Source organism: Etheostoma spectabile, chromosome 9, assembly GCF_008692095.1.
Source record: "Etheostoma spectabile isolate EspeVRDwgs_2016 chromosome 9, UIUC_Espe_1.0, whole genome shotgun sequence".
Taxonomy (NCBI): Eukaryota; Metazoa; Chordata; class Actinopteri; order Perciformes; family Percidae; genus Etheostoma; species Etheostoma spectabile.
This window is the reverse complement of record NC_045741.1, coordinates 1,085,864-1,111,493: the sequence shown is the minus strand read 5'-3', so window position 1 is coordinate 1,111,493 and position 25,630 is coordinate 1,085,864. Positions and strand designations below refer to the sequence as shown.

Sequence of the window (25,630 nt, the reverse complement as noted above, 5' to 3'; positions counted from 1 at the left end):
GGTGCCAGTTCACCTCCTGGGAACTGCCAAGGTGCTCTTGAGCAAGGCACTGAACCCCCCCACTGCTCGGGGGCGCCTTTCAATGGGCAGCCCCCTCACTCTGACATCTCTCCATTTAGTGCATGTATAGGGACTGAGCAGGTGTAAATTGTAATTTACCCTTGTGGGACTAAAAGGATACATTATTATTATAATTATTAGTACTTTTATATATCTCATATGTCCATATATATTATTGCAGTGCAGTATGTTGTGTGTATACATACAGCATGTTACAGAGTGTATACTCAACAGAGTGTATACTCAACCTCAGTATCTATTTATTACATATGGCATGCTTTCTGCTGGTATCCATGACATTTAGTCTTTATTTTGCGGGTAGTAACACTTCCCTGCTTACACTGCAAGAGAGATGCGTACAATAACTACTCTGACCTAATTTACACTCAGTAGTCCATTTTTGTCCCATTGTTAACCAATTGTCATGCCTTTGTTGGAGTCACAGGTCCCCGTGTTCAAACAAGAGGATTAGGGTCTGTGTGTATCAGGTCAGATGCACATAAACATTCTTGTTTGCTCTAATTCAGTGCTCCTGAACCCTGACATGTCTGTTATGCAGCTCTGAGCAGCCCTTTCTCTCCTTTCTCAGTCTCCTCAGGTTTGATGTTACAACCAGGTCAGGCCAGATTTGTTGGCCTACATTGATGTAACCTTCACTTGAGGCAGATGATGGATAGTGCTGGCTTTGTAGCAGCACTATCCATGATTGTATTACCTGTCAGTGCAGTGGAGAAGCTCCGGGATAAGCCATTAATCCAGGATCTCTAATACCTCACCTACTTTTAATGAAGCTTTACTTTGTCGTGTTTTGTGCCTCATCCAGTGCAGTGTGCACTTGGCTCTCAAAACTTTTCAGTTATGCTGACTGCCAGCTATGCTGAAAAAGACAGCAGCAAAACCTCCGTGTCATTGAAAAAACAAAACTATTGTTATGCTGTATACTGTGGAGCTGAAGGGACTCTAACATCAGTTAAGTGGAGTGTAGATCTGCATGTTTATGCTTTGTGCACATTTGTTTGCACATTTGTTTCTTTAACTTTGGTCAATTTACACAAACCCTCAGGCCACTCTGTCACAACCCACACTATTCTCCAGTCTTCCTGCATTTTGACACACTTTTCCCTCCCAACTGCTTTCCACCACCTAATAGGACCATCGGGAGAAGACTTTTGTCCTCTTAATATCCCCGGCTACTCTGCAGCAGGTCAGCCTCTCTGCACACTGCCTGTTACTTAAAAGTGTGACTATTGTCACTGGTCAGTGGGAACGGCTCTTTTCACACAGGGCTATTTTTGCCATGAAGCTAAAGTACTGTATAGCGCTAGCAATGGAGACCTGAATAGCCCTGACTCATGCATCTATTGTTTTGTGGCCTTCTGTGTAGAAGGCTTTGTCCCTCCCCACTCTGCGCAGGCACCAATCATTTCTGGTTTTATCTTTTTGCATTGTCTGGAATGGGTCTTCAATATGATTTTTTTTCCCATAACTTTCTGCTATTTTTAATCCAGCTAGCAGTAAATTTAGTTCTGATTGCGTAGGTGCAAAAGGCCTTAATTAATGAGCTGTCACCATGATCACCATCCCACTCAGAATCATTCTACAATGGGAATGCTCCTTTCCTGTATGTAACTTTTAGATCCTCAGTATGTGCAAAAGGTAAAACGTTTACTAATATTACCATGCAGAAAAGCTGATTTAAGCACCTTTACTCAAGTACAATTTTGAGATACTTGTACTTTGAGTACTTCCATTAGGTACTGTTTTATACTTCTACTCCACTACATATCAGAGGCAAATACTGTACCGTTTACTCCACTACATATATTTGATAACTTTAGTTACTTTGCAAATTCTGATTAATACAAGCCAAATTAAATATGATGTAGTATTATAGGTTTAGATCAAATTAGCCAGCTGCAACAATTAATGCATAAGAAATTATAATCAAAAAATAAATGGGCCGTTCTGCATATTGTGTACTTTTAATTTCAATAGTTTAAGAATATTTAAATGCAAATACTTTTGTACTACATAAGTAGATTTTGAAACGCAGGACTTTTACTTGTGAGTAAATAGTATTTCCAGTGGTGCATTGCAGCTTTTACTTAATGTCTTCCACCATCTCTCCTAGCAGATTTAGCCTACAACAAATTTCTATGTCATGTTGTACATAACATAATTTTGATTCTAAACTGAAGTAAAAAGTTGGTAATCATTCTAACATTATCATGCTTTTGGTAAAAGAGATGCATGCTGCAGTTAGAAATGTCATGTTCCTTCTTTAACCTGCCCGGTGACATGCCAAGACAAAATCCAAACCCTGTGGGGCAACATGTTAAGCTTCATATGTGCTAGCTGTGGGCGCAAGAGGCATGCACTGATCAGGACACTGTGTGACTTCCTACAAGCGTGCTAAACTTGTAGTATACCTGCAAAATTATCAAGGCAAAACCACCCTGTACATTGTTGGTTGTTTGTTTATTTCATTCAACTTAACAAGGCAGAATTCAATGAACTATGCACAATAAATAGATTCATTAAATTAATAACACATCAAAACAATATTAGTGGACAAGTCTAAACATTGCATTGCCCTTAAAATAATAACAATAAACTGAAAACTTTCCCTTTTGAGTTATCAAAGTGACATGAAGTCTTAAATACTATTACATACATGTGCTGTTAAAGAAATGCAAGGATTTGGTCGAATTTTCATGAGGACTTCTTCAAGCTGAGAGCTGTGACTGGTCCACTCCAGCAGAGTCCAGTTATTGGAGTTTCTCTGTCGAGGCTCTCTGTCTGTTTTGACCCAGTCCTGGCTTGTGCTCAGCATCACGTGTGCTGGTCTGCTCACATGGTTCAGTTTCCTGTAAAGGCTTCTTTCTCTGCTGAGAAAGGGCCTGTCATACATTGGAAATCCTGGGACACAGACTGCTGAGTCACTCTTCCTTGGCCCACAAGTTCACCATGACCTGGGAAATTTGTTGGAACATTTTGCTGCTTCCTTGTGTTCCTTTTTTCTGCCCCTCCCGTGTGTCTCTCTCTCTCCCTCTCTGAGGCCCTTTCCGAAGGAGTCCAACACAGACATTAACACGGGCCTTGTGCAGTTACTTTTTGCCCAATGCACACAACAACTATTCATATTCCAAGAAGTTTCATCGGTCGGGAAGGTTGATAACAGGCACCCACTGATCCAAACAACGGCTTTCTCTGCAGAATCTGGTCACTTTGCTTAGTGCTGGGTCCTTCCACAGTGATGACTGGGGATTCTGCATAAGAAAGAACAAAGTAGTTACCATCTGCTGATTTATGAAATGTGCACACAGACTGAAATCATTCTGACTGCACAACCATTGTTAGCAATTGTTCCTTGCAAGTAAAAAAAAATGACCTTGGTACTTAAACGGACACTAAGGCAAAACAACTCTCTTTTCAGTCTGAAGGGAAGTGAGCCTTATACAGCAGTATTATAGTAAACAGCAGACATGACACTTACAGTAACTAAAACACAGTGCAGGTCAATGGGCTCCCCTCCGGATTTCACTCCTCCGAGTATTTCTGCCAGACGCCTCAAGTTGCTCACCCGCAGGATGTTGATGTCATTCTCACAGCAAAATGCCTGAATCAAGGTGAAATGAATCTGGAGAGCCACATCCTCCTCATCGTCTGTGGCCAATAGACACAACACCACATTGTCTGGATCCCTAAAAGTAAAGACAAGAACGAGTTGTAAGGAAAATGAAATATGTCTCACGTTTCTTATAAGAAGATTAACTAACTTAGAGTGGTTACTGTTAACTTACGCATTTAGTGACTTTGCTGCCTCATAGACTCCAACGGTGATGCAACCCTGAGGCAATGCAGAGCTCAGGACCTCTTCTAATGCTTTAGGCACCGATTCCATCCTAAGGAAATAGACATTTTATACATTAATATCAGCCAGCAGAACATAAAACGCAGAGCACAGTCAATGGGATAGCTAACTGCTATTTTAGATTTATATGTCCATATTACTCAGTAATGATATGCACAGACAATTGTCTTAAGACATAACAATATGAACATGTCTGCGACAGTAGCCTACAGATTTGACTAGGAAATATTGAACACGTTGAGCTATTTAAACAAGTAGCACAACTAATTTCAGTTAGGTTAACGCTAAAGCTTAGCTAGCGACTTGATATTGTTGCACTTGTGTTAACTAGCTAACGTTACACTAACGTTTAGTCTATGGACAAACTATCGCTAAATGACAGCCAAAGCTCACAGTATGAAAGAAACCTTAGGCCTACTTGGCATAGACAGTAAAATAAAACGTGTCCAGGTTAAGGTCATAAACTATTCCTGTCCTGAAGTATACATCTAAAACATGAAGTATACATCTAAAACAAGCGAGAACTACAAAGGCAAAAGCGACGAGAAATGCAAACAGTTAAACAACACGAGCTAACCTTTCTGAAGAATTCTCTCCACTGGTTTCTTCAAAAGTCATATTGCACATCCGAGCGGTTTGGTGTTGTAAAATATCCAGAGCGAAACCGACTGCTTCTGTGTGCTGAGACTTTCACCGTATGCCTGGCAAGTCGAATGTTTCGAGTGAAACCCGCTGTCCCCACAACTTATTTGCATAAACCGCTCCCATTGGTCCCATGGAAATGCAAGTTTCCATTCCATCTGATCTACGTGATTCTAGCGACACCCTGTGACTGTGGCAGTTACTAGCCTACTGGGACATAATCAGAACATGATAGTTGTCATTGGGAACTTAAAGCAGCTTTAGAGTGTATCCAATGCATCAGCACACACAAAGAGAAGTCAGTGAGCCATAAGAAGTAGCCTAATTTAAAATGTTACTATACGGGCTACTGCAGTTCCATATCAACTTGAAGCTGCTGGTGCGATATTTTCTCACGCCATCTAGTGACAAATTACTGAAAAGTAAGACTTCTATCGTTATAAGAGTCAGTGGAGATGTGAGGCTCCCTGTTCTCTTCATCTTTTTTAAACACAAAGAGCAAATTTGGACAGAAGAAAACAAGGAGCGGGACAAAAATACACAATACTATACTTATGTTAGTAAGTAATTAGTAAAACAATGGATATGGAACATACCATTTGAGATATGGAAATCCATTCAGCAGCTTCAGGGTCCTGACTTTGGCATGCCGGCTCACGGTCATTCATTTCATGGGGTAATAGGCCTCTACCAGTTTTTTACTATGACAATTCAAAATGACTGCTGTGAAAAATACATGGGCTATATGGCACATGAGAATCCAGGAAAAAATGACATTATGCATTATTAAGGATGAAAATAATGTAAAGGAGTTCAATATAAAGTAGCTCTGAGGATTGTGAGTAGGCCGAGAGAGTATGGTATGGTGTACTGTAAATCTAACAGGCCATGGCCAGAAATGTCATACACATTGCATCAATTTATTCAGAGGCTGATACAAAATGAATCTGGAAAAAAAAATGGCATTAAGTATGGAGTCAGGCCGTTGACTAAGGACTTGAAAGGCAGCGTTTCTCAACAAGCCTTTATGAGTTAGAGCGCCTCTGGTGGGAATGTAAGAAAAAAGTTCAGCTTCAAAGTTGTCTGACTAGAAATCAGTTTTATTTCAGCCATGTGTTCTAGGATCTTCACTAAAACTGACCGTAGACCAGCTTAACCCCAACTCTAAAACACCGACTGTGGCGATCCGCTGCATCTTCTCTACCGGCAACGTGGCAACACTCAGCACTTCAAAGTTTTTTTTTTAGTTTTTTTCAGATGTACTTTATAATCCGAGGACTCGTTTAGTCGTGTAGAAATGACTACAAGTTCTGACAGAATTTTTTTCTGTGCGAATTAGACTAAAGATGGACGTCATTTCTTTTTTTCCAGACTGCAGCTGTCAAACTCCTCAGGGCGTGCTTCGCTGTTTTCTCAGCTCCCTGAGAATACTCAGCCTGGGATACACAATGCAAATACAACGGAGGTGAAGGATTCATGGAATGATTTAGATTTAAAAGTATCCTTCAGTAAGGTTTTTTCTCTCTCCTTGGGATCATTTACACTCTTTTTAGCACTGGTTCATGTGCAGTAACAACACATGGGCCACGGTATTTTGTGAACTTTATCCTCTTGTTATCATGCCAACTTGTTATCAGCTGATGTTGGGTTTCCTGTGAAATGATGTGGCAGCCGTGGATGTACTTTGACTGCATCTGGCATGTACGAACTGAAAGAACCTAAACAAAACACATTGATACTGTGTGGCTTTTACTTTGAAATAAGGATTTCTTGGATACAGAATTTCCTACCTTGTGTGAGGGGGTCATCATGGATCAGAGAGGTAACAGAGATCCCACCCTGCCCAACTCGGGCCGTCACTCCCGCAAAACAAAAGACAAAGAGGACCTCTACAGGTATTCTCAGCAGGACAGGGATCAGAGCTACCCACTACAGAACCCCAGGGTGAGGAACAGGCACTGGGCTCAGGCGGATGCCCGCTACAGGGCTCACTTCACCGGTCCTCCTGCCAGACCAGAGCAGTATCCTCACAACACTCAGCAGTATCCTTATGGCTATGGCCGTCCGGAACACCAAAGACCCCAGTCCAGGTGGGTACAGAAATGGGACTGTGCATACAGCTCTTTGAATCCTACTGCTTAAATTGAAGAGTTTTATATAGATTATATTTGGTATTACCTCACACTGATTATCCTAAGTATATGGATTGTGCCAAGTCACTGCAAGATGTTAATAATAATTTGAGTGTAAATTGGCTAATCCTAATGTACAATACAAACATAAAAGTCTTCATAGTATTATGCGTATATACACAGCATGGTGGTGCAAAAGGTCAAAGTACGTAGCACATTAGATGCATGCTGAGATACAGACACCTCTTACCATGAGGATGGTTACGGGAAAAAGGTGGAAAAGAAGATCAGTTTTTGAATCAATGCAATAATAAATTAAATTTTAGCCTGAACATTTTTTTGTATTCTAGTTTCACAATATAGTTTTCTATTTTGCATCATAAATTGAAGGTTTCTGACCTCTCCAGAACACACTCTTTCTCTATCAATGTGAAAGACATATGTTGTGGTTTCTGGTGTATTGTTTTGTATTTTAAAGAACGTGTGCAACATCAAGCAATCAAATCAAAAATGTAACCAGAGGCTTTCATTTCCAGGCATGGGTATGACTATCCACCCCAGAACCACTGGGACTACAGAGACAACTATGGTTATTATGACCATGACTACTATAAAGGACATCATGGACAACACGGTGACACAAAAGAACTCAGTGAGACGGAAACATTTTTATTAGCAATGTACTACACACTATTTCTTGGTAAAAACAGAACCACAAAATAACATGGTATTTGTACTCATTAAGATACTGGCCAGTGGGTTCCCCAAGACTCTTTGAGAACTGGTCCTTACCTTGACAATACATACAAGCTGGACCATTCAGCGAGCTCCTACACTGAGGACTACAGGTAAGCTGCCACCCTTTTATTGATCTATAACTGACTGTAACAAATTAATTTACTATAATGTTATGTATAAAATCAAATAACTTATATATGTGTTATATGTATACAACTAACTTTATTTGTATAATCCTCTTCTTAACAATGTTACAAATGTTTTACAGGCAAAACAACATATAATGAAATCATAACGAAGTAATACAGAAACAAACAATAGAATCGTAACACACAAGTAGGACAAAAAATAAAATACAAGTTGCAGGGGTGCAGTGGTAAAACAGAAGAAACATGTTAAGTAGTCAACAAAACCTATACAATTATAATATTTCAAATATGTAATGAACTATCATGAATTCATGCGTAACTTCATGCATGAAAAAGCATGAATTCAGTCATGTAGTACTTCATGAACTATCAGTAATAGTACAAGAATTAATAGTATCTCATGCATGACTTAATGCAGGAACAATACATTAATTAATTCATCAATTAAGGTAATTCAATCATAATTACTTCTGATTTATTAATGATGCCCATTTCTTCATAGGTAAATCTTTAGGTAAAGTGAATAAATTTGAGTTGTAGTGTTGTAACCATGATTAATAAAAAAGTACTTCTTCATTACTTCATCATGTTTGTGGCCCTTCAATAAAGTGTTGACTTGCTCAATCTTTAGCATTCATAAATAAGATGTTATTAATGGTGGCATATGCAACAATCATCTTTGTGACCCCTGAAATAAATAAAATGTCCAAGATATTTCTGGTTTTCAGACACTTAGAAGTTAGTAAAAAGTAAAATTCATAAATATCCCACTTGGGTGAGCATTATTCTCAGTCATTACTGAATAGGTTACTTATGTTGTTGTGAATAAACAATTATGAAAATAAATCTGCAGTGCACTGTATTTTGTGTCAATGTAGTGACCTCAGTATCATTTTCACAACCCACTTCTTTAATTCTTAATAAATTAAATGTTATACCACCATTAGTCAAATCTTATTGATCGATGTCAAAGATGGACCAGGTCATCACTTTATTTTAAGGGCCACAAACATGATGAAGTAATGAAGAAGTAATGTTTAGTTAACCATGATTACAACACTGCAATTCTTCAGAATACAGTATATGTACACTACTGTGACTGCTGTGACAAGACATGAAGATCATTAATAAATCAGAAACCACTATGATTAAACTATTGTTCTTGCATTACGTCATGCATGAATTCATGCTTTTTCATGAATGAAATCATGATAATGCGTGTACTGGTTAATGTCTTAAAATGTATGGTGGAATTTTTAAAATCAATGCAAAATCCAACAGGAAACCAATGTAAGTTTTTTTGTGTGCCAGTTATTTAGACAGCACAGGTGGGAGCTCTAACAAATACCAGAGTGATGTTAGTCACAGTTGTTGAGGAGACAAAAGATAAAAACAGTTCCATATGTAAAGGAAACAAAATTATCCAGAGGTAACTTAATAACAACGGTCTTTTGTGTGTCTGGTCAGACATAAACTCCACTGAGGTCTTCCTCTTAACATACTGATACTGCTTGTTGCTACTTCCTTCTCTGTAAAATGTATATGTGCTACAGGGTGCTATCCTGCAAAGACAAAGCTGCTACTGTCCTATATTACTGTAACAAACGCAAATGTGTCATGACTTACGGCTGATTCATTATGCTTTGTAACAGCAATACAAAGTATCAAACTGAATATGTATTTCTATAAAAATGCAAAATACTGTGGTTTTTATTCTTTCAGGTATGACCAAGGTAGAGACAACTCCCAGAATTACCTCAATGACTACGAGGATAATCCCTCCAGAGACAATGAAGAGGTTTCCTCTTATTACCCGGGGACATTAGAAAGTTCTAAAAACTCAGGGCTATCCTCCAGCAGCTATGAGCCAAGTCAGTACATCAATGGAGCTGAACACAGCGAGCCTGTGGCACAATCTGTTTACACATCTGATGCAGGTGAGCGTACAAGTAAAACTGTTTTCTCTCAGGTCCACTTTACTGAGTTTTTATCATGACGCCTTCTTCTTATCCCCTCAGAGCATGGACCGATGCATCAGATGGCAGCTCCTCTGAAGTACTCAATCCCTCATGCGGTTGTCAGCTTTGGGCCAGCAGGCCAACTGATACGGGTCACTCCACGCTTGTCCACACAAGAGAATGTCAGCCAGCTGGAAATTCACAGTCTGGAAGTAGGTTCAACACTAGCCTGCCTTAAAAATATAAGATTTTCATTTTTTGAACCACTAGAACTGTATTCTTGAATAAAAATGAAAGAGATTTGTTTTTCTCAATGTATCCACAGATAATTCTGGGTGAGACAAAGGAACAGCAGGAAATGAGAAGCTTCCCAGGGCCCTTAACCAGGTATTGCTTTGTCATTTGTTGTGCAATTCTAAGATTGAAATTCTCACCACTAAATAATCTAAACCGGGGGTCTTCACAGTTTTTAAGCCAAGGACCTCTTAACTGAAAGAGAGACAGAACAGGAACCCACAACTACATATATTTTGTAAAATGAAGTTGCATATGAAACTGACCTACAATAACATGTAGGGTGGCCTCAAGCCTTTATACGCATCTTTTTTTCATAGAATAATAAGCTATTAAATAGCCTAATAATTGTTGCCATGATTTTATAAATCATGTTTTAATGTTAAACATACACAGAAAATCCTTAGGATAACTGTGTCTGTGGATCTAAGTGACTACCTTACAGATAGATTAGTAAGCCTATCATCAGTGGGGATTTATGTGTGCTAATAATGTGTTACATTCATATCAGGAATTTTTAATTTAAAAAAAACTTTATGATTTTGAAACCCCCCTGCATTGACTCTGAGGACCCCCTAGGAGTAAAAATTGTTAGTAATCGCATGTTTGAAGGTTGTATGAATTCAGGTTTTGTCATGTTTTTGAAGGGAAGATTTGCACAAAGTAGATGCTATAGAGTTTGCCCACCAGAGGGCAGGCGCCTGCATGAGTGATGACAAGCTGAGTGATAAGAGTTCTGCTGCTCTCTTGTGGAATTTACTCATCCTGCTCTGCAGACAGAATGGAGTAAGTGGATCATGTCTTGTTATTATTGTATGTGGAAATAGTTCACATTTGCATCAAACAGCCATCAAAGTAATTATCATGTTTTTACGATACAATTATGACTGCATTTCCATTGTTTCAGCAAATAGTTGGCTCAGATATCGCAGAGTTGCTGATGCAGGGCTCACATTCAGATGGAAGTTGGGAGTCAGAGACTCCAACACTTATTGACTTCAGTGAGGGCACAACTGCTGAAGCACCACCTTGCACAGGAGATGACCTGCTCACAGAAAACTGGAGCAGCTTGAGGTCTGAGACCTCTGAGACCAACCTGAAGAACTACACTAAACTTCTGCTTTCTGGAAGAAAGAAGGTTTGTACCTTTTTAACTCTATATGCATTTGAAGTTTATTTTTCTTTTAGTTCCCTTCTGAAGTAAAAGCGCCAAAACCACAATATAAAACTATACAATTCCAAATGTCCTGCATTTAAGATCTTACTTAAAGCTTTAGTGCATAACTTTTTGTGCATGGTCCCGGAAGGCTTGTATCATGTGGACGCGCCAAGTTTTGTTGTCATTACTTTGAATTCTACTTCTAATTACTCAAGTCAGTTCTGTGTGCTTGTGCAATTGCCAGTTGGAGTAGCCGCCGGCATCCATCTTGGCCGATTTGACTTGAATTGGCCAGTGGGCAGTCAGACTCAATGACCAATCTGATTGGTGGAGTGCTAACCTGTTACTAGCGAATCAGTGCCTCTTCCACAAGAAGAAGCCTGAGAGCTGACAACACCAGTATCTTCTTATTACTAGCCATCAAATTTTCTTCCATTCAGCAAGTAATATCAACAGTGATCTTTGTTGACTACTATCAACACTCTCTGATGAAGGGCACCCGTATAGCTCCATGTGCAGAGCAGGCACTCATATATAGAGATTTACTCCTTGATGCAGCGGGCCTGGGTTTGACTCCAGCCTGTAGCCCTTTGCTGCATGCCATTCCCCCCCCCTTTCATCTGTCCTGTCAAATAAAGGCCTAAAATGCCCCAAATATAATCTTAAAAGAAACACTCTCTGATGGTGCTCTGTGTTTACATGTCTAGAGAGATTTTCCAAATTTCCATTTTTTGGGAGACAATACAGATTAGCGCCGCCTGCTGTTATGGAGACGTATTACATCTTGCACATGTGCAGAACGTACGCTCAAGTCAGCATCACTTCACTGGTTCCGAGGCACTTTTTTAAGAGACGGGAGCCAACTGATCAGTCCAACTGCCTTTTCTGCCGACAGTCTGCTGTCGGGTCACTTGCCAAATTGTACTTACAGTGTACGGGACACGTTCAGTCCCTACAAAACCGTTTCTTGAAACTGAAATGGTGGTTCTTTGAGTGCCTTTTGTTACCACAAGCTTACATTGATGTCACCGCTGATTGGATAACATCGCTGGCACAACTACTAAATGAGGGAAAACATACCTCAAAGCCCATTGCACATTAATTCAAACCGTTCCGATGAAACATGTCGTTCAACCCAGAAACCAGGATTGAACGTGCCCCAGTACTTACCTAATTGTACCTACTTACTTTACACCACTAGTAATCTCATCGAATGCCATAATGTAATTGGTTGCTCTCCAGGGCAGGATATACAGTATAGACCTGATCACAATGTTTACAATAATTTCTGAGTAGAAAACCCCAGCATCTCGTACATTAAATTAACAAGGCTGAGGGGACAATGCGATTTATACTCTCATCTCATTCATCTAAAAGGCATGTTGGATGCTTTCATATTTCAAAACCTTTATTAACATTGGGCCTAGACCCAATTTAGCTGTTGGGCCACAGACTAGAGAAAATGACAAACCCAAACTAGCAGTCAGTCTGACCGGCAATGAGATGTTACTGTTTGTAACACTAGATTTGGTCTATCGAAGACACTAGCAAAGCGAAATGGTACAAAAAAATAACCTCAGATAGGTAAGACCACAGTGTTTAACTTTATATGTTTAAACATTACAGTTAACGCTAAAAATTACAATATTAATAAACAGACCTGTGAGTACTGATTACTAATTAACAGAGTGTAAATTGTAACTTCCCCACTGGGGATCAATAAACAGTATAAATTATTATTATTTGAGTCTATACTGTAGACCGAATCACCATGACTATGTGGAGATGTGAAATGGGCAAACTTCCCATTTCACATCTCCACATTGTCAACATTGTTGGTTCAAGGGACTTGAACCAACAACCCTCTGGTTCCCAACCCAACGGACTGAACTACTACCACCCCAAAAAAAATGTGGTAACGCTTCACGAATTTGCGTGTCCGCATATCATTCAATAGTTCAGGAACCTGGTATGATACACCCTTTAACGGGGGTTTCCAAAGGTTTGTGTTACATCCTCATCCCAGTTGCCCTGTACTGTGTTGGGATCTGATTGTTTGTCCCATGGGGTTTCCAGGAGGCCTTGGAGTCAGCTATGAGCAGTGGCCTGTGGGGACATGCACTTTTTTTGGCCAGTAAAATGGACAATAGATCCTACACCACTGTGCTGAACAGGTAAGAGAAGCAAAGTCATCCAAGACATGACAGCTGCAAGAAATCTGTACACAACTCTACACACAAGCAGTAATTGAGAGATGATTATGAGCAGTCAGAGGAAGCTCTTATGATATGTTCTTATGATATGCTTTAATTGACAACATATTCTACACCACTGTGCTGAACAGTTGAGAGAAGCAAAGTCATCTAAAACATGTCAGAACAGACAGAGGGATCTCTTATGATATGCTTTAAACTTGTTTTACAGCTACAATAAAATGGAGACTATTTCTGTCTAGTAGTATATTGTCAGTTTCCTGTGTATGTTTTAGCCAAGACTCCAGGAATGCAGCAAGTCCATGAAGCATTTTGCCATGGTGGGGCCTAAGTAGCTGCAGCCTCCCAGAGCTGCTAGCGTGGCCTTGAACAATTTTTGGAATTTAAAATTATCACGCCATTTCTTTGGACAAAAGCATTTTTGACATTTTGGTAATTGCATCTCCAATTGAAAAAAAAACAAAGTGCATTTCCCAGCAGTCAGAATTAAGGGAGGAAGACTCACAGATTACAAATACTACAAAGAAGACAGGACAACATATGCATCAAGCCCTGTGTCTTTCCGTACCTCTGTGTCCAAAAAATAATTCCCTTTATTTAGAGTCTAGGGAAGGTAATTACAGGTGTGAAAACAAGGGGAGATCAGATCTCTGGAACACTTCCTTTTTGTGAACATTTAAAACAAAATATTAGCTTTTGAGTTATTTATGACTTGAAGAGGGTAGTGGAGTACATAACAGAGCATTACCACTTTACCAGAGTGTGTACATAATATTGCTTGAAACACAATATGAGTTTTTAAGCTTTTTAATCACTGCATAAATCACATAGGAACAAAAGTTCCAAACATTTCCAATATGTCACGAAACTACACTTTCTGTGAACTATTTTTCATGTTACCCAATCCATTTTTTTACAAACTATTTGGGCATCAGCAGTATGTCTCACCGTCACTAGAGGAATGTATGTGGGGGGAGGGTACATAATCAGGCTTTTTTTCATTTGTGACTGACATCATCATGCCGTAGCACTTTTGTACAGAGTAGCAACATGGATTCTTTTTAACTGTGATGGCTTTTAGTACGGTAGCTCTTCTTCCAGCACACAATAAAGCCTTTGTTAAGATGTGCAATGAGACAACCAGCTCTTTGGCAGGTTTACAGGCCAGCTAACAGCCAGTGATCCCCTCCAGACTCTCTTCCACCTGCTGAATGGGAGAATCCCTGCTGTAGCCGTGGTAAAACATCCAGAACATAAAGTCTCCTAACATCCTACTCAACACAATTGCAATTTTTGTTTTCCTAAAACATCAGTCTGTTTATTATTAGCCAATAAGTGTCTTGATAGTGATGCCCTGTGCCCAGTGCTGTGGAAATGAAAAATGGGGAGACTGGAGGCCCCATCTAGCTGTTATGCTTTCCAATGAGACAGGAGATCCTGGCATCCAACAGAAGGCCATCGTCACTATGGGAGACACACTCGGTATGGATGCACTGACAGGTTGAGGTTGTAATGTTGTTTCTCCACAGATACAGTATATGATCTAGTTGTTTTGTGTTGTTCTTCCTTGTGCAGCCTCCAAAGGCCTTATACATGCTGCCCATGTGTGCTACTTGACAGTTAGTTTTCCCTTTGGGGTATTCACACAGAAGGCAGAAAGACTAGTGCTTCTAGGCAGCAGCCACAGGTGAGTTGTGCTTGCTCCTTGATGCATTGATCAGTTCAATTGCCGATAATGTAGTCATAATTTTGATCAGAGATGAATAATTTAAAACCGCGATCTTGTGTTTGTTTTAGCTACTGTGTTTGCTGAGGTGATCTTTCTTATGTCTGGTTTGCTGTATTCTCTCCTCGCCTTCAGGCAATCATTTGAATACTTTGCCACAAACCTTGCCATCCAGTGCACTGAGTTGTATGAGTACTGTCAGAAACTTGGGGGCAAATGCCTTTCAATAATATCCTTTCAGGTAGCTTTTTATTTTTATTGTATTTTTCTCATTTACAGTCCTATTTAAATAAATCTGATATAGAAGCATGTGATGCTGACTCTTGCTACGTTGTGTTCAGGTGTATAAGTTTCTGTATGCCTGTCGACTGCTAGACTGTGGGCTTGCATCTCAGGCCTTTCACTACTGCGAGGTGATAGGACAGGCAATCCTCAGACAGAGGGAGCCTTTTTTTGTGCTGACTGGAGAGGTTATTAAGGTATTACCTAATCCTCATATACATACATACCTATGGTGTCTTATACAATTGAGTATTGTAATTAAAAGGTGTCTATCAATTAAATTGTACACAAATACTGTACATGTGTGTCCTTTTTCCTGCAGCTGTCAGACAGGCTGAGACACTCTGAGGGTCCGTTCAGTGAAGCAGGTGTTAGCGGAGCCGGGCAGGAACCTGACTGGCTGAAACAGCTCCGTGCTAGGCACCATAGTTTACAGGTTAGCTTCTCTATGGCTTTCATTTCAGAAAAATGTATAATCTTAAGGAAAAAATTGTTTTAGCTAAACAGAAATGCAGGATGAACAGGAACCTCAAGTGGTTGGATAAACAGAAGCTACTTTAATGGCTTGGATTGGGCCAGTATTGTCTGGTACTGTAACGAATGGATTAGAGCCTATATTTCTGCTTGCGCCTGAAATTCTCAGTCCATAAATCTGTACAGAGATGGATGCATTATGTATACTGAATAAGTAATTTGTAGTGTCACATTTGTGGGTAAAATTGCGCACAATTCCCTCCCCAAATGCTAAATGTATAGGCCTATGCTGTGCTAGGTGCTGGTTACTGGTACTTGTTTCTGTTTGAAAATTGATATTGGGCTTTTCTTCTATGTTTTTTATTTTTATATTTTTTTATGCATGGTAGGCTACTTTAACGCTGCAGGCAAAATCGGCCCAATTCTGATTTATTTGCTCACGTGACTCAAATCTTATGGAATCTGACTTTTTCAATTCAACACATTCTTTTATATGTGGTCCTTACATCATTCACTCACTCGCTTGCTCGCCGGCTCACTCATTCACTCACTCATTCACTCTAACCTCTTGTCTGCCAAATCAGCCTAACAATATGTGCTTTCTAAGGGAGATGGGTTGCCTAAATTGAGTGTCCTGCTGCGTGAGTCTTGTGAAGAGACGCTTACGGATTTAGTTAAAAGTCCTGAAATTTTGTATAAAATATATTTCGGTGAAGCCTTTCACTTCACAATTCCACTACTCCAGGCTCCAACTCTGCATCAGGAATAAGGGACCACAGTTGTGACTAGCTAGTTCCTTCGGCCTGAATCCGAGAGATTGCCATACCCTCTTTATTTTATATTTAAAATTGAAATAAAAAGAAAGGAAAATAACTAAATGTGATATTATAAAACATGCATAACATGCTAAAATAAGAGTGAACATGTTAAACATACCTACTAAACATCAGCATGTAAGCATTAGAAAATTAGCATGCTTGCGTTAGTGCAGTGTGCTTAAGTGCAGTTTGGTTGTTGTACAGCATCACAGAGTCACTGTAGATTCTTGTTTGTCTATATAAGTGATCTCTCCATTTCTTTTTTTATTCAGACGGGGAGTTACGACTATGCTGAAACATACCAGCCACCTCAAAAGGGAAATAATTTGGCCCACAAGGACAGCAAAGTTTTCTTAGGTCATTATAAATCCTCTTATTACTTAAAATGATGCACTGTGTGGCTAGTTTCACACTGGAATCAGTGTATCCTCGCACTGCTTTCTTGTATATCTAATGAATATTCTAAGGATACTTCTGAATGTTGATTGCATTTATATTGTTTTACAGAATCGGACTTTGATGACCTAAACCATGACATCCAGAGTCCAGAGCCTGAACTCCTTTATTATAGAGGCACTGGGGATCAAGAAAAACATGAGCATCAAGTTGAACAAACTACTAAGGAAATTGGCGCGTTGTCCTGGGATGTTACCAACAATAAGGACTGGTACAACAAGTGCAGCAACATGTCTTATCAGTGTCTGTCAACCACATAGATGAAACCTGTCATTACACATGTGATATCCAGTCCTAATACACTTATGTCACTGTGATCTCTCTGTTGCTTGTCTAGGCCATCTGCCAATTCTCCGATGCCAGTAACATTGGTTTATGCACCCCCAACGCCCAGCGTGGCTGCAAATCAAGACTTGAGTTATCATAACGTAGATACTGGTGAAGTCATAACTGCCGCACCACACTGTCTGCTGAGTAACCTGCCATCAGCAGCAGAGGGTGAGAGTTCAATGTCAGACAGCGTTCGTTCCCTTTTTTATTCAGATGTTTACTATGGGCTGGGGGGAGTTGGCTTGTGTGTGATGTTTTGATACGATTGCTTCTACAGGGGCTGGGTCACCCTCTGAAGCAGGCAGAGTGAGTAATTTTTGTAATATTCTGTACTCATTAAAACAAAAGCAACAACACAAATACGGCAACCTCCTGGTTTGATGTCACTTTTGTCACCCTTTTATAAATTTAAATTTCTACAATTAAAGGAACATGCCACTGTTTGTTAAAATAAGGCTTATCACAGTCTCCCCCCCAGCTGTAGATAGGTGGGCCAATGCATTTTTTGTCTCAGTACATGCATTGTTTTAGTAGCGTGCAACCACGGCAGCGCTACCACTAGTTAGCTTAACGTAGTTTATGGAATCATATGTTGCCGGTTAGCATGTTGTGAGTAAAACTAAACAAACAAAAAACAAAACAACCTAATTACCTCTTGTGGCCTGTGTATTCACAACAAGTACAAATAGCAATGCAGATTAAGACTAGACAATTTCCTAGGCAGATATTGGTCATTGTCATTGTCTGTATTTGCTTTTGAAGATGGGGGTTCAGATGCTGGATGTCAACTTCAGTCAGCAGCCGCAATGCCAGCCAAGCATCCCACAAGTATTAGAGGCTTCTGAGCAGACCAACGAGCCTCCTAAACAGGTGGGTGGGTCATCCTGACACCTGTATGCTATTTGTTTGACATGGGTCTCATTTGTTTTCTGTTTTATGCAGAACACCAAGGCAGGATGGTTTAGTGGTTGGTTCAAATCAAAACCTCAACCTGTTCAAAAAGAGTCTCCAGAGCAGAGTAGCCTAGCTCAGATGGTAAGAGTCAAGTAAATATACATACTGGTGATGATCTGGTGATGTAAGATATATATATACATACATATTTGTGTTTTGTTAGGAGCTACCACCGACTGCTAGCTTCTGTCCTCCTCCCCTACCTGCCATTTCCTCCTCTGCGGGCATGTTTCTACCCCAGCCTTCCTCTGCTGGGATCAACCCCTTTTCAAGGAAAGCAGGTGGATTCTTTTGTTAATGTCAACTATCCTATTCATAAATATGTTGCCAAGTTCTAAATTCGTCATGTAGCCTTTTTATGTGGGATTTCTGAGATCACTGACCCTTTTAGAGGAACTGTGTTCCTACTTTGTCACTAACAAGCATGTCCAAATTTAGATTTGGGACGACTGACAACCTTTTACCTACATTAGGCCATGCAAATGGAATATGATATGTTCAGGTCCTTCATAGCCTTAAAGAGGGGTTCCTTCTGGGTCAGTGACAGGCATGTGCAATTGTGATACAGTCATGATATGCAGTTGAAAATTGCAGTGGCTTGGCTGCCACTAATGACATTTAACCTATATTAACCTACGCAAATGTGACAGTTTTCCTTAAATATCCATATCGTCTTCATAGGCCAGCAGCTGGGGTAGAAGCTCTGTCGAGACCACTAGCCACAGGTAAATAACTCACCTAAATATCAATATATGTTAAAATCTATAAAGGATTCACATAAAAACAACATTTCCATTGTTTTTGTTTGTAGGACCACTGACTTCACTAGAACCAAAGTGGGGATATCACACAACCTACTACTAATAGTGTATTTATGTCAAATGAGAACTTCACATGAGCCAACATTTATTTTTAAAGGATGACCTTTCAAACCCCACAGCCTGCTCACTATCATGTTCCATATTAGAAACAGAAATACTCTGAATCGACTGGCATAGTAACTGAAATTGCAACAAGTGACCGCTGAGATGTGCTTTGTAAAAGCTGACTGCAGGGAAATGACCAGTGGAGGCAGGACATACCATGTTTGGGGGAAGGGGTATCTTAATTAACCCCAATAACCATTTATGTATGAGGCATTTGACCAGTGATGCCAGCAACATGGAGCGACGGTCCATCTACGCTAGTGGTTCCCAACCTTGGAGGAAGTTGCGTATCTCTTCATCATTTCCCAATGTTTGTTTCAAATGTATAACACTGTTCCTTATATAATAGTGGATAATGTTAATTTTTATTTGTCAATATTAAGATGCATTTTTTAACGGTTTATTCATAATCTTTAGCTAAAAATTTCCATCACTTATGCAATTTTGGCCATTTAGCCAATGTCTTTAGCTTTTTATACCTACCATTTATTTATTACTTTTGGTTACCTGTTTGAACTTCTGTGCTCGGTTCCAAACATGTTTTCAAACACTCTCACATAACTACAATATCTAATGTTCAGGAGTTACAACTGATATACACTTCAAAATCAAGTCATAATTAATAATAGTTTTTTCAATTATTATGTGAGCTACTTCACAATCTTTCACTGTACAAATACCCATGGTTGGGAATCACTGATCTATGCGACTGCCCACTGACTACATTATCACATTCTCACTACTCCATCAGTATCTGTTATACTATATGCTGCAAGAAAATTAACTACATGTATTATGTTATTCAGAAGTATATATCCTGCTATTGTATTTTTAAAATCTCATGTACACTTAAACACACTTATCCGAAAATTAAAAATATAAATGTAATCTAATGCTGTGGTCACTTTAATCTTCCGAGCTCAATAAGCAGTGTTTGCAACCTGACTTTGCAGGGCTGGTAAATTATGGCACAATGTGAAAATATTTGATCATGTTTAGCATCTGTAAACTGGAATTATACACGACTTAAAGAAAATAAATGAGATGCCATGCTGCCTTGATTATACCACAGGGTGAGAGGGAGAAGGATTGGGAAAGACTTCTGCCAGGCAAATACCCAACATACCCTACACCCCCTTTACACCCGGCCAACATGTCAGGTGCCATCTTCTTTTACGATTACTCTGCAGTAACCAAGTGTGAGTGGGACACACTGACCTGGAATTCAGCAAACACATAGCCAGGATGTGAGTTGATGCTTACTGCCTGCCAATTATGTGTACAAGCATAGACACATTTAGAATGGATAGCTTTATGGAAGACAGTTTCAAATGGCAAAACAATCTCTCCAAAAAAAAAAATACTGACTAGAGATCATAGATTGAATAAATGATGGACATAGTAGCAAGGATGTCACACATCGGTTTGTGGACTGCCAATTTGAAGCATTGGTTTTGGCAATCTGCCATCGCCATATTGGCAGGTGACTTTTCCCTAAAATACCAGTTAATGTTAACTAGCTAGGTTGGTTTGCAGAACATCCAATTCAATCCAAATGTTCCAATTAACTTTAATGAATTGAAAACACAAGAGGGTTCAACTTTAAGATAAAATCACTAACACCCCAAAAAAAAGCTATTTCCAGCTATTTCAATGTACAGACAGTGTTATGAATACATTGCTAAGTCTCTGTCCCTTAATCTAGGTTGGCATATAGTTCATTTAAAAGGTGCTCTAAGCGATGTCACACGTGTTTAAGGCTACAACATTTGTTGTCACAGCGTGTCCAGTTTTAGATTTGGGATGAAATACAGTCATGTGCCGCTTGTAATTTAAAACATTGCAGTGGCTTGGCTGCCACTGATGGCGTTTTACCTACATTAGGCCATGCAAATGGAATATGATATGATCAGGTCTTAAATAGCCTTAAAGAGAAGCTGGGTTCCTTCTGGGTCACTGACAAGCACGTGCAATTGGGATACAGTCATGATATGCAGTTGAAAATTGCGGTGGCTTGGCTGCCATTATGACATTTAACCTTTATTAAGCTAAGCAAATGTGAGAGTTTTCTTTAAATATATGTTACATGTAGGGAGGACCCAAATGCAGAGATGACAGGCAAGCAAAAGAGCGTTTGACCGGGCTTTATTACACAAAAAAAGAAAGTCCAAACCACAAAGGGATCTCCAGAAAAACAAAGTAGCAGTCCAAAATCCAAAATGTCCAAAACAACAGAGACAAAAATCCAAAAGGTCCACAGGGAAACAAGAAAACTAACTCAGGGAAGAGTCCAAAATGCAAAGCAAAATGACAGGAACAGGTGACCGGGGAAACCACACAACTCACAAAACAATCTGACGAGAGACAATGGAAGCACAGACCCAAAATACACTGGGTAATGAGATAATGAGAGGCAGGTGACAAAAGGGCTGGGAAAAAGGTGGAAGACATCAGGTAATCATAGGAGCAGGAAAACACAGATAGTTAAACTAAAGACAAGACAGCAACCTAAAGGCCGAGGGCACAGGGAACTGAGGACACTGGTGACCAAGGAACTAAGGACCAAGGGCACTGGGGAACTGTAGAGGGAACGAGAGGATGAGTAAGAGGGGGAACGAGAGAAGGGGAGACAAGGGACAGAGGGCACGTGGGGCTGAACAGACTCAGACGGGACAGGCTTGGACACAGACAGGACGGGCTTGGACACAGACAGTGTTACGACCAGGCCTGTTGTAAGGTTGGGCGTAACATAAAATGGATGAATTTGGAGGAACCAAGGCAAAAACGGAGGAGAGGTCACGGTAAAAAAAAATATATATATATATTTTTAATTAACATGTAAAGGAATATCAAATCACAAAACACAAAAAAAGCTATATGGGTGCTGCCTATATAAACAAAGTAATTTCTAACTACAACTAAAAGAGCACAGCACCCATTACCAAATTACAATGTGTATAGAATGTAAACAAAAAGACTGCCTTGTAGCACAACAAGCTCTAACAAACTATTAACCCTTAACAGTTTGTACCAACAACAACAACACCACCACTTCTTTCACAACAACTCTAACAAAAGGGTAGTTAGATGGACAGCATGGCGGACTGATCTCTACTTTCAAGAGCTTTTTAAACTCCAGCTGGGCTGATTGCAGGAAGTTGATTGCAGTGACAAGCATGGGCACAGAGATGGGCACAAAATAGGAATGGAAACGAGAACAAAAACGGGCACGGAGACATGAACAGAAATGGGCCCGTGGGAACTGGGGCCAGGGAAACCTCGATTAGGACCCAGGGAACCAGGACCAGAGGGACCCCGGGAACTGGGGCTAGGGGGAACTAGTGAACGGGGACCAGGGGGAACTAGAAAACAAGGACCCGGGGAAACTAGGGTCAGGGGAACCTCTGGAACTGAGGCCAGGGGGACCTCGAGAGGGACCCCAGGAACCATGGTCAGAGGAACCTTGGGAACTGGGGCCGGGAGGCGTCCCAGGGGTGGTCTCAGGGGCGCTGGAGAGTGGAAAAGTCACTGGGTTGGTCTCAGGGGAACAGGACCCCAAACAGGGTTCAGGGAGGCTGAACATCCACCGGGAATCAGGGGAGCAGGCCGCCAGGTGGGGGCTAGGGAAACTGGATGCTGGTTCAGGGTCAGCGGGACTGGACGCTGGCTGGGGATCAGGGAAGCAGGTCGTCAGCTGAGGGCCAGGGAAGCAGGCTGCATGCCAGCTCGGGGTAAAAAAGAGCTGCACGCCAGCTTGGGGTCAGAGGAGCAGCACGCCAGCTCAGAGTCTGTAAGACTGGCCCGCACCAGCTCTGGGAGACTTGCCTGCGCCAGCTCTGGGAGAGGACCGAATTTCTGCTCCACCTCCTCCCAGCAAACCAGCATGAGGTGCCATGTGAGACTTGGATCCGCCTCAAACAGAGAGCAAAAAAAGGAGGCCATCTGCTCAGCCTCTGGACTTATAGGGTGGAGGAGAGGCTTTAATTTGTACTCTGCTTTGTCCATGATCTGGCTGGATTGTTCTGTTACGTGTAGGGAAGGGAGGACCCAAATGCAGAGATGGCAGGCAGGTAGGAGAGCATTTGACCAGGCTTTATTTCACAAAAAAAGAAAATCTATTCCACAAAGGGATCTCCAGAAAACAAAGTAACAGTCCAAAATGAAAAAGGTCCAAAACAACAGAGAGACAAAAATCCCAAAATGTCCACAGAGAAACGGGAAAACTAACCTCAGGGAAGAGTCCAAAAAGCAAAGCAAGATGACAGGACCAGGCAAAGCAAGATGACAGGACCAGGCAAACGGTGAACGGGGAAAAACACAGCAACACACAACTCACAAAACAATCTGACAAGAGACAATGGAAGCACAGACACCAAATACACTGTGTAATGAGATAACGAGAGGCAGGTGACAGGGGCTGGGAAACAGATGGAAGAAATCCGGTATTCACATGAGTAGGAAAACACAGTAAGTAAAACAAAAGACAAGACAGCACAGAAAACTAGACTATGAAAATAAAACAGTAAACAGAACATACAGACACTCAAGGGAAACACAAGAGGAAACTAGGACACAAGGAGACAAGACAGAACCAAAATACCAAATAAGGAGGAACAAGATACCCGAACCATAACAGTACCCCCCACTCCATGTCAAAAGGGCATCTGGGATATATGGAGGAGCTGGGTTCCTTCTGGGCCATGAGTCATGATATGCAGTTGAAAATTGCAGTGGCTTGGCTGCCACTAATAACATTTAACCTATATTAACCTACACAAATGTGATAGTTTTCTTTAAATATCCATATCTTCTTCATAGGCCAGCAGCTGGCATAGAAGCCCTGTCGAGACCACTAGCCTGTGCCACAGGTAAATAACTCATCTAAAAACTAACATATATTAAAGTTCTTTAAAGGATTCACATTTAAATTGTTTTTGTTTGTAGTACCACTGACTTCACTAGAACCAAAGTGGGGATATCACACCACTTACTATTAATAGTGTATTTATGTCAAATGAGAACTTCACATGAGCCAACCTTTATTTTTAAAGGATGACCTTTCAAAACCCCACAGCCTGCTCACTATCATGTTCCATATTAGAAACAGAAATACTCCGAATCGACTGGCATAGTAACTCAAATTGCAACAAGGGACCGCTGAGATGTGCTTTGTAAAAGCTGACTGCAGGGAAATGACCAGTGGAGGCAGGACATACCATGTTTGGGGCAAGGGGTATCTTAATTAACCCCAATAACCATTTATGTATGAGGCATTTGACCAGTGATGCCAGCAACATGGAGCGACGGTCCATCTACGCTGGTGGTTCCCAACCTTGGAGGAAGTTGCGTATCTCTTCATCATTTCCCAATGTTTGTTTCAAATGTATAACACTGTTCATTATATAATAAAGTGGATAATTTTAATTTTTTCATGCCTGTTAGATTGTCAGTATTGAGATGCAATTTTTATACGGTTTATCCATAATCTTTAGCTAACTATTTTCGTCACTTATGCAATATTAGCCATTTAGCCAATGTCTTTAGCTATCTCTTTCTACCATTTATTAATTACTTTTGGCTACCTGAACCAATTATTACTCTTAAATGAGAGTAAATGTTTGAGGATTTGCAGAACATCCAATACAATCCAAATGTTCCAATTAACTTTAATGAATTGAAAACACGAGAGGGTTAAACTTTATCTTCTGTGCTCGGTTGTTTTTGAGCACTGTCACATAACTACAATGTCTAGTGTTACAACTTGGAGTTACAACTGATATACACTTTAAAATCAAGTCATAATTTCTATTTACTTTTTAAATTATTACGTGAGCTACTTCACAATCTTTGGGAATCACTGATCTACGCAGCTGCCCACCGAGTATTTGCAGCCTGACTTGGCAGGGCTGGTAAATTATGGCACAATGTGAACATATTTGATCATGTGTAGCATCTGTAAAGTTGAATTTTATATGACCTAAAGAAAATAAATGCCATGCTGCCTTGATGATACCACAATGTGAGGGGGAGAGGGATTGGGAAAGACCACTGCCAGGCAAATACCCAACATGCCCTACACCCCCTTCACACCCGGCCAACATGTCAGGTGCCATCTTCTTTTAGGATTACTCTGCAGTAACCAAGTGTGAGTGGGACACACTGACCTGGAATTCAGCAAACACATAGCCAGGATGTGAGTTGATGCTTACTGCCTGCCAATTATGTGTACAAGCATAGACACATTTAGAATGGATAGCTTTATGGAAAATAGTTTTAAATGGCAAAACGTGAACTACTGACTAGAGATCGTAGATTGTAAAAAAAATATAATGGACATTGCAGCAGGGATGTCACACATTGGTTTGTGGACTGCCAATTTGAAGCATTCGTTTTGGCAATCTGCCATCGCCATAATGGCAGGTAACTTTTCTCTAAAATACCAGTT

The 25,630-nt window shown here is 40.4% G+C and overlaps 2 protein-coding genes across 3 annotated transcripts; one reads left to right on the top strand and one right to left on the bottom strand.

Annotated features, from left to right (window-relative positions):
* Positions 1–2,998: 2,998 nt before the first annotated feature.
* gadd45ab (growth arrest and DNA-damage-inducible, alpha, b) lies at positions 2,999–4,763 on the bottom strand. The gene is made up of 4 exons (XM_032526663.1): positions 4,512–4,763; positions 3,864–3,965; positions 3,557–3,764; positions 2,999–3,329 (listed from the first exon to the last, which is right to left on the bottom strand). Exons 1-4 carry the CDS (start codon positions 4,559–4,561, stop codon positions 3,216–3,218), a joined length of 474 nt encoding a protein of 157 aa, XP_032382554.1. The 5' UTR covers positions 4,562–4,763; the 3' UTR covers positions 2,999–3,215.
* Positions 4,764–5,675: 912 nt separating this feature from the next.
* Positions 5,676–24,672, top strand: sec16b (SEC16 homolog B, endoplasmic reticulum export factor). Of its 2 annotated transcripts, none has more exons than XM_032526532.1 (24): positions 5,676–6,666; positions 7,245–7,342; positions 7,454–7,556; positions 9,318–9,532; positions 9,614–9,765; positions 9,879–9,940; positions 10,495–10,633; positions 10,755–10,985; positions 13,083–13,180; positions 14,375–14,456; positions 14,584–14,701; positions 14,795–14,906; positions 15,081–15,186; positions 15,287–15,424; positions 15,550–15,663; positions 16,792–16,876; positions 17,027–17,186; positions 17,313–17,473; positions 17,583–17,611; positions 18,068–18,175; positions 18,248–18,340; positions 18,423–18,540; positions 24,004–24,053; positions 24,130–24,672. In XM_032526532.1, the coding sequence occupies exons 1-23, from the start codon at positions 6,386–6,388 to the stop codon at positions 24,018–24,020; spliced, it is 2,820 nt and encodes a 939-aa protein (XP_032382423.1). In that variant the 5' UTR covers positions 5,676–6,385; the 3' UTR covers positions 24,021–24,053; positions 24,130–24,672. The 2 variants fall into 2 exon arrangements, with proteins under 2 accessions (XP_032382423.1, XP_032382422.1); XM_032526531.1 differs by having other exon boundaries at positions 6,386–6,666; positions 17,027–17,195.
* Positions 24,673–25,630: the final 958 nt, after the last annotated feature.

Bases quoted from the DNA above. Each gene is read 5' to 3' on its own strand.
- gadd45ab (XM_032526663.1), bottom strand. From the start codon at position 4,561: ATGTGCAATATGACTTTTGAAGAAACCAGTGGAGAGAATTCTTCAGAA. The intron at 3,966-4,511 runs GTTAGCTCGTGT...CTATTTCCTTAG, and splicing joins GGAGAGAATTCTTCAGAAAG to GATGGAATCGGTGCCTAAAG. The intron at 3,330-3,556 runs GTAAGTGTCATG...TTTCTTATGCAG, and splicing joins TGCACTGTGTTTTAGTTACT to AATCCCCAGTCATCACTGTG.
- sec16b (XM_032526531.1), top strand. From the start codon at position 6,386: ATGGATCAGAGAGGTAACAGAGATCCCACCCTGCCCAACTCGGGCCGT. The intron at 7,343-7,453 runs GTGACACAAAAG...GTACTCATTAAG, and splicing joins AGGACATCATGGACAACACG to ATACTGGCCAGTGGGTTCCC. The intron at 15,425-15,549 runs GTATTACCTAAT...TTTTTCCTGCAG, and splicing joins TGACTGGAGAGGTTATTAAG to CTGTCAGACAGGCTGAGACA.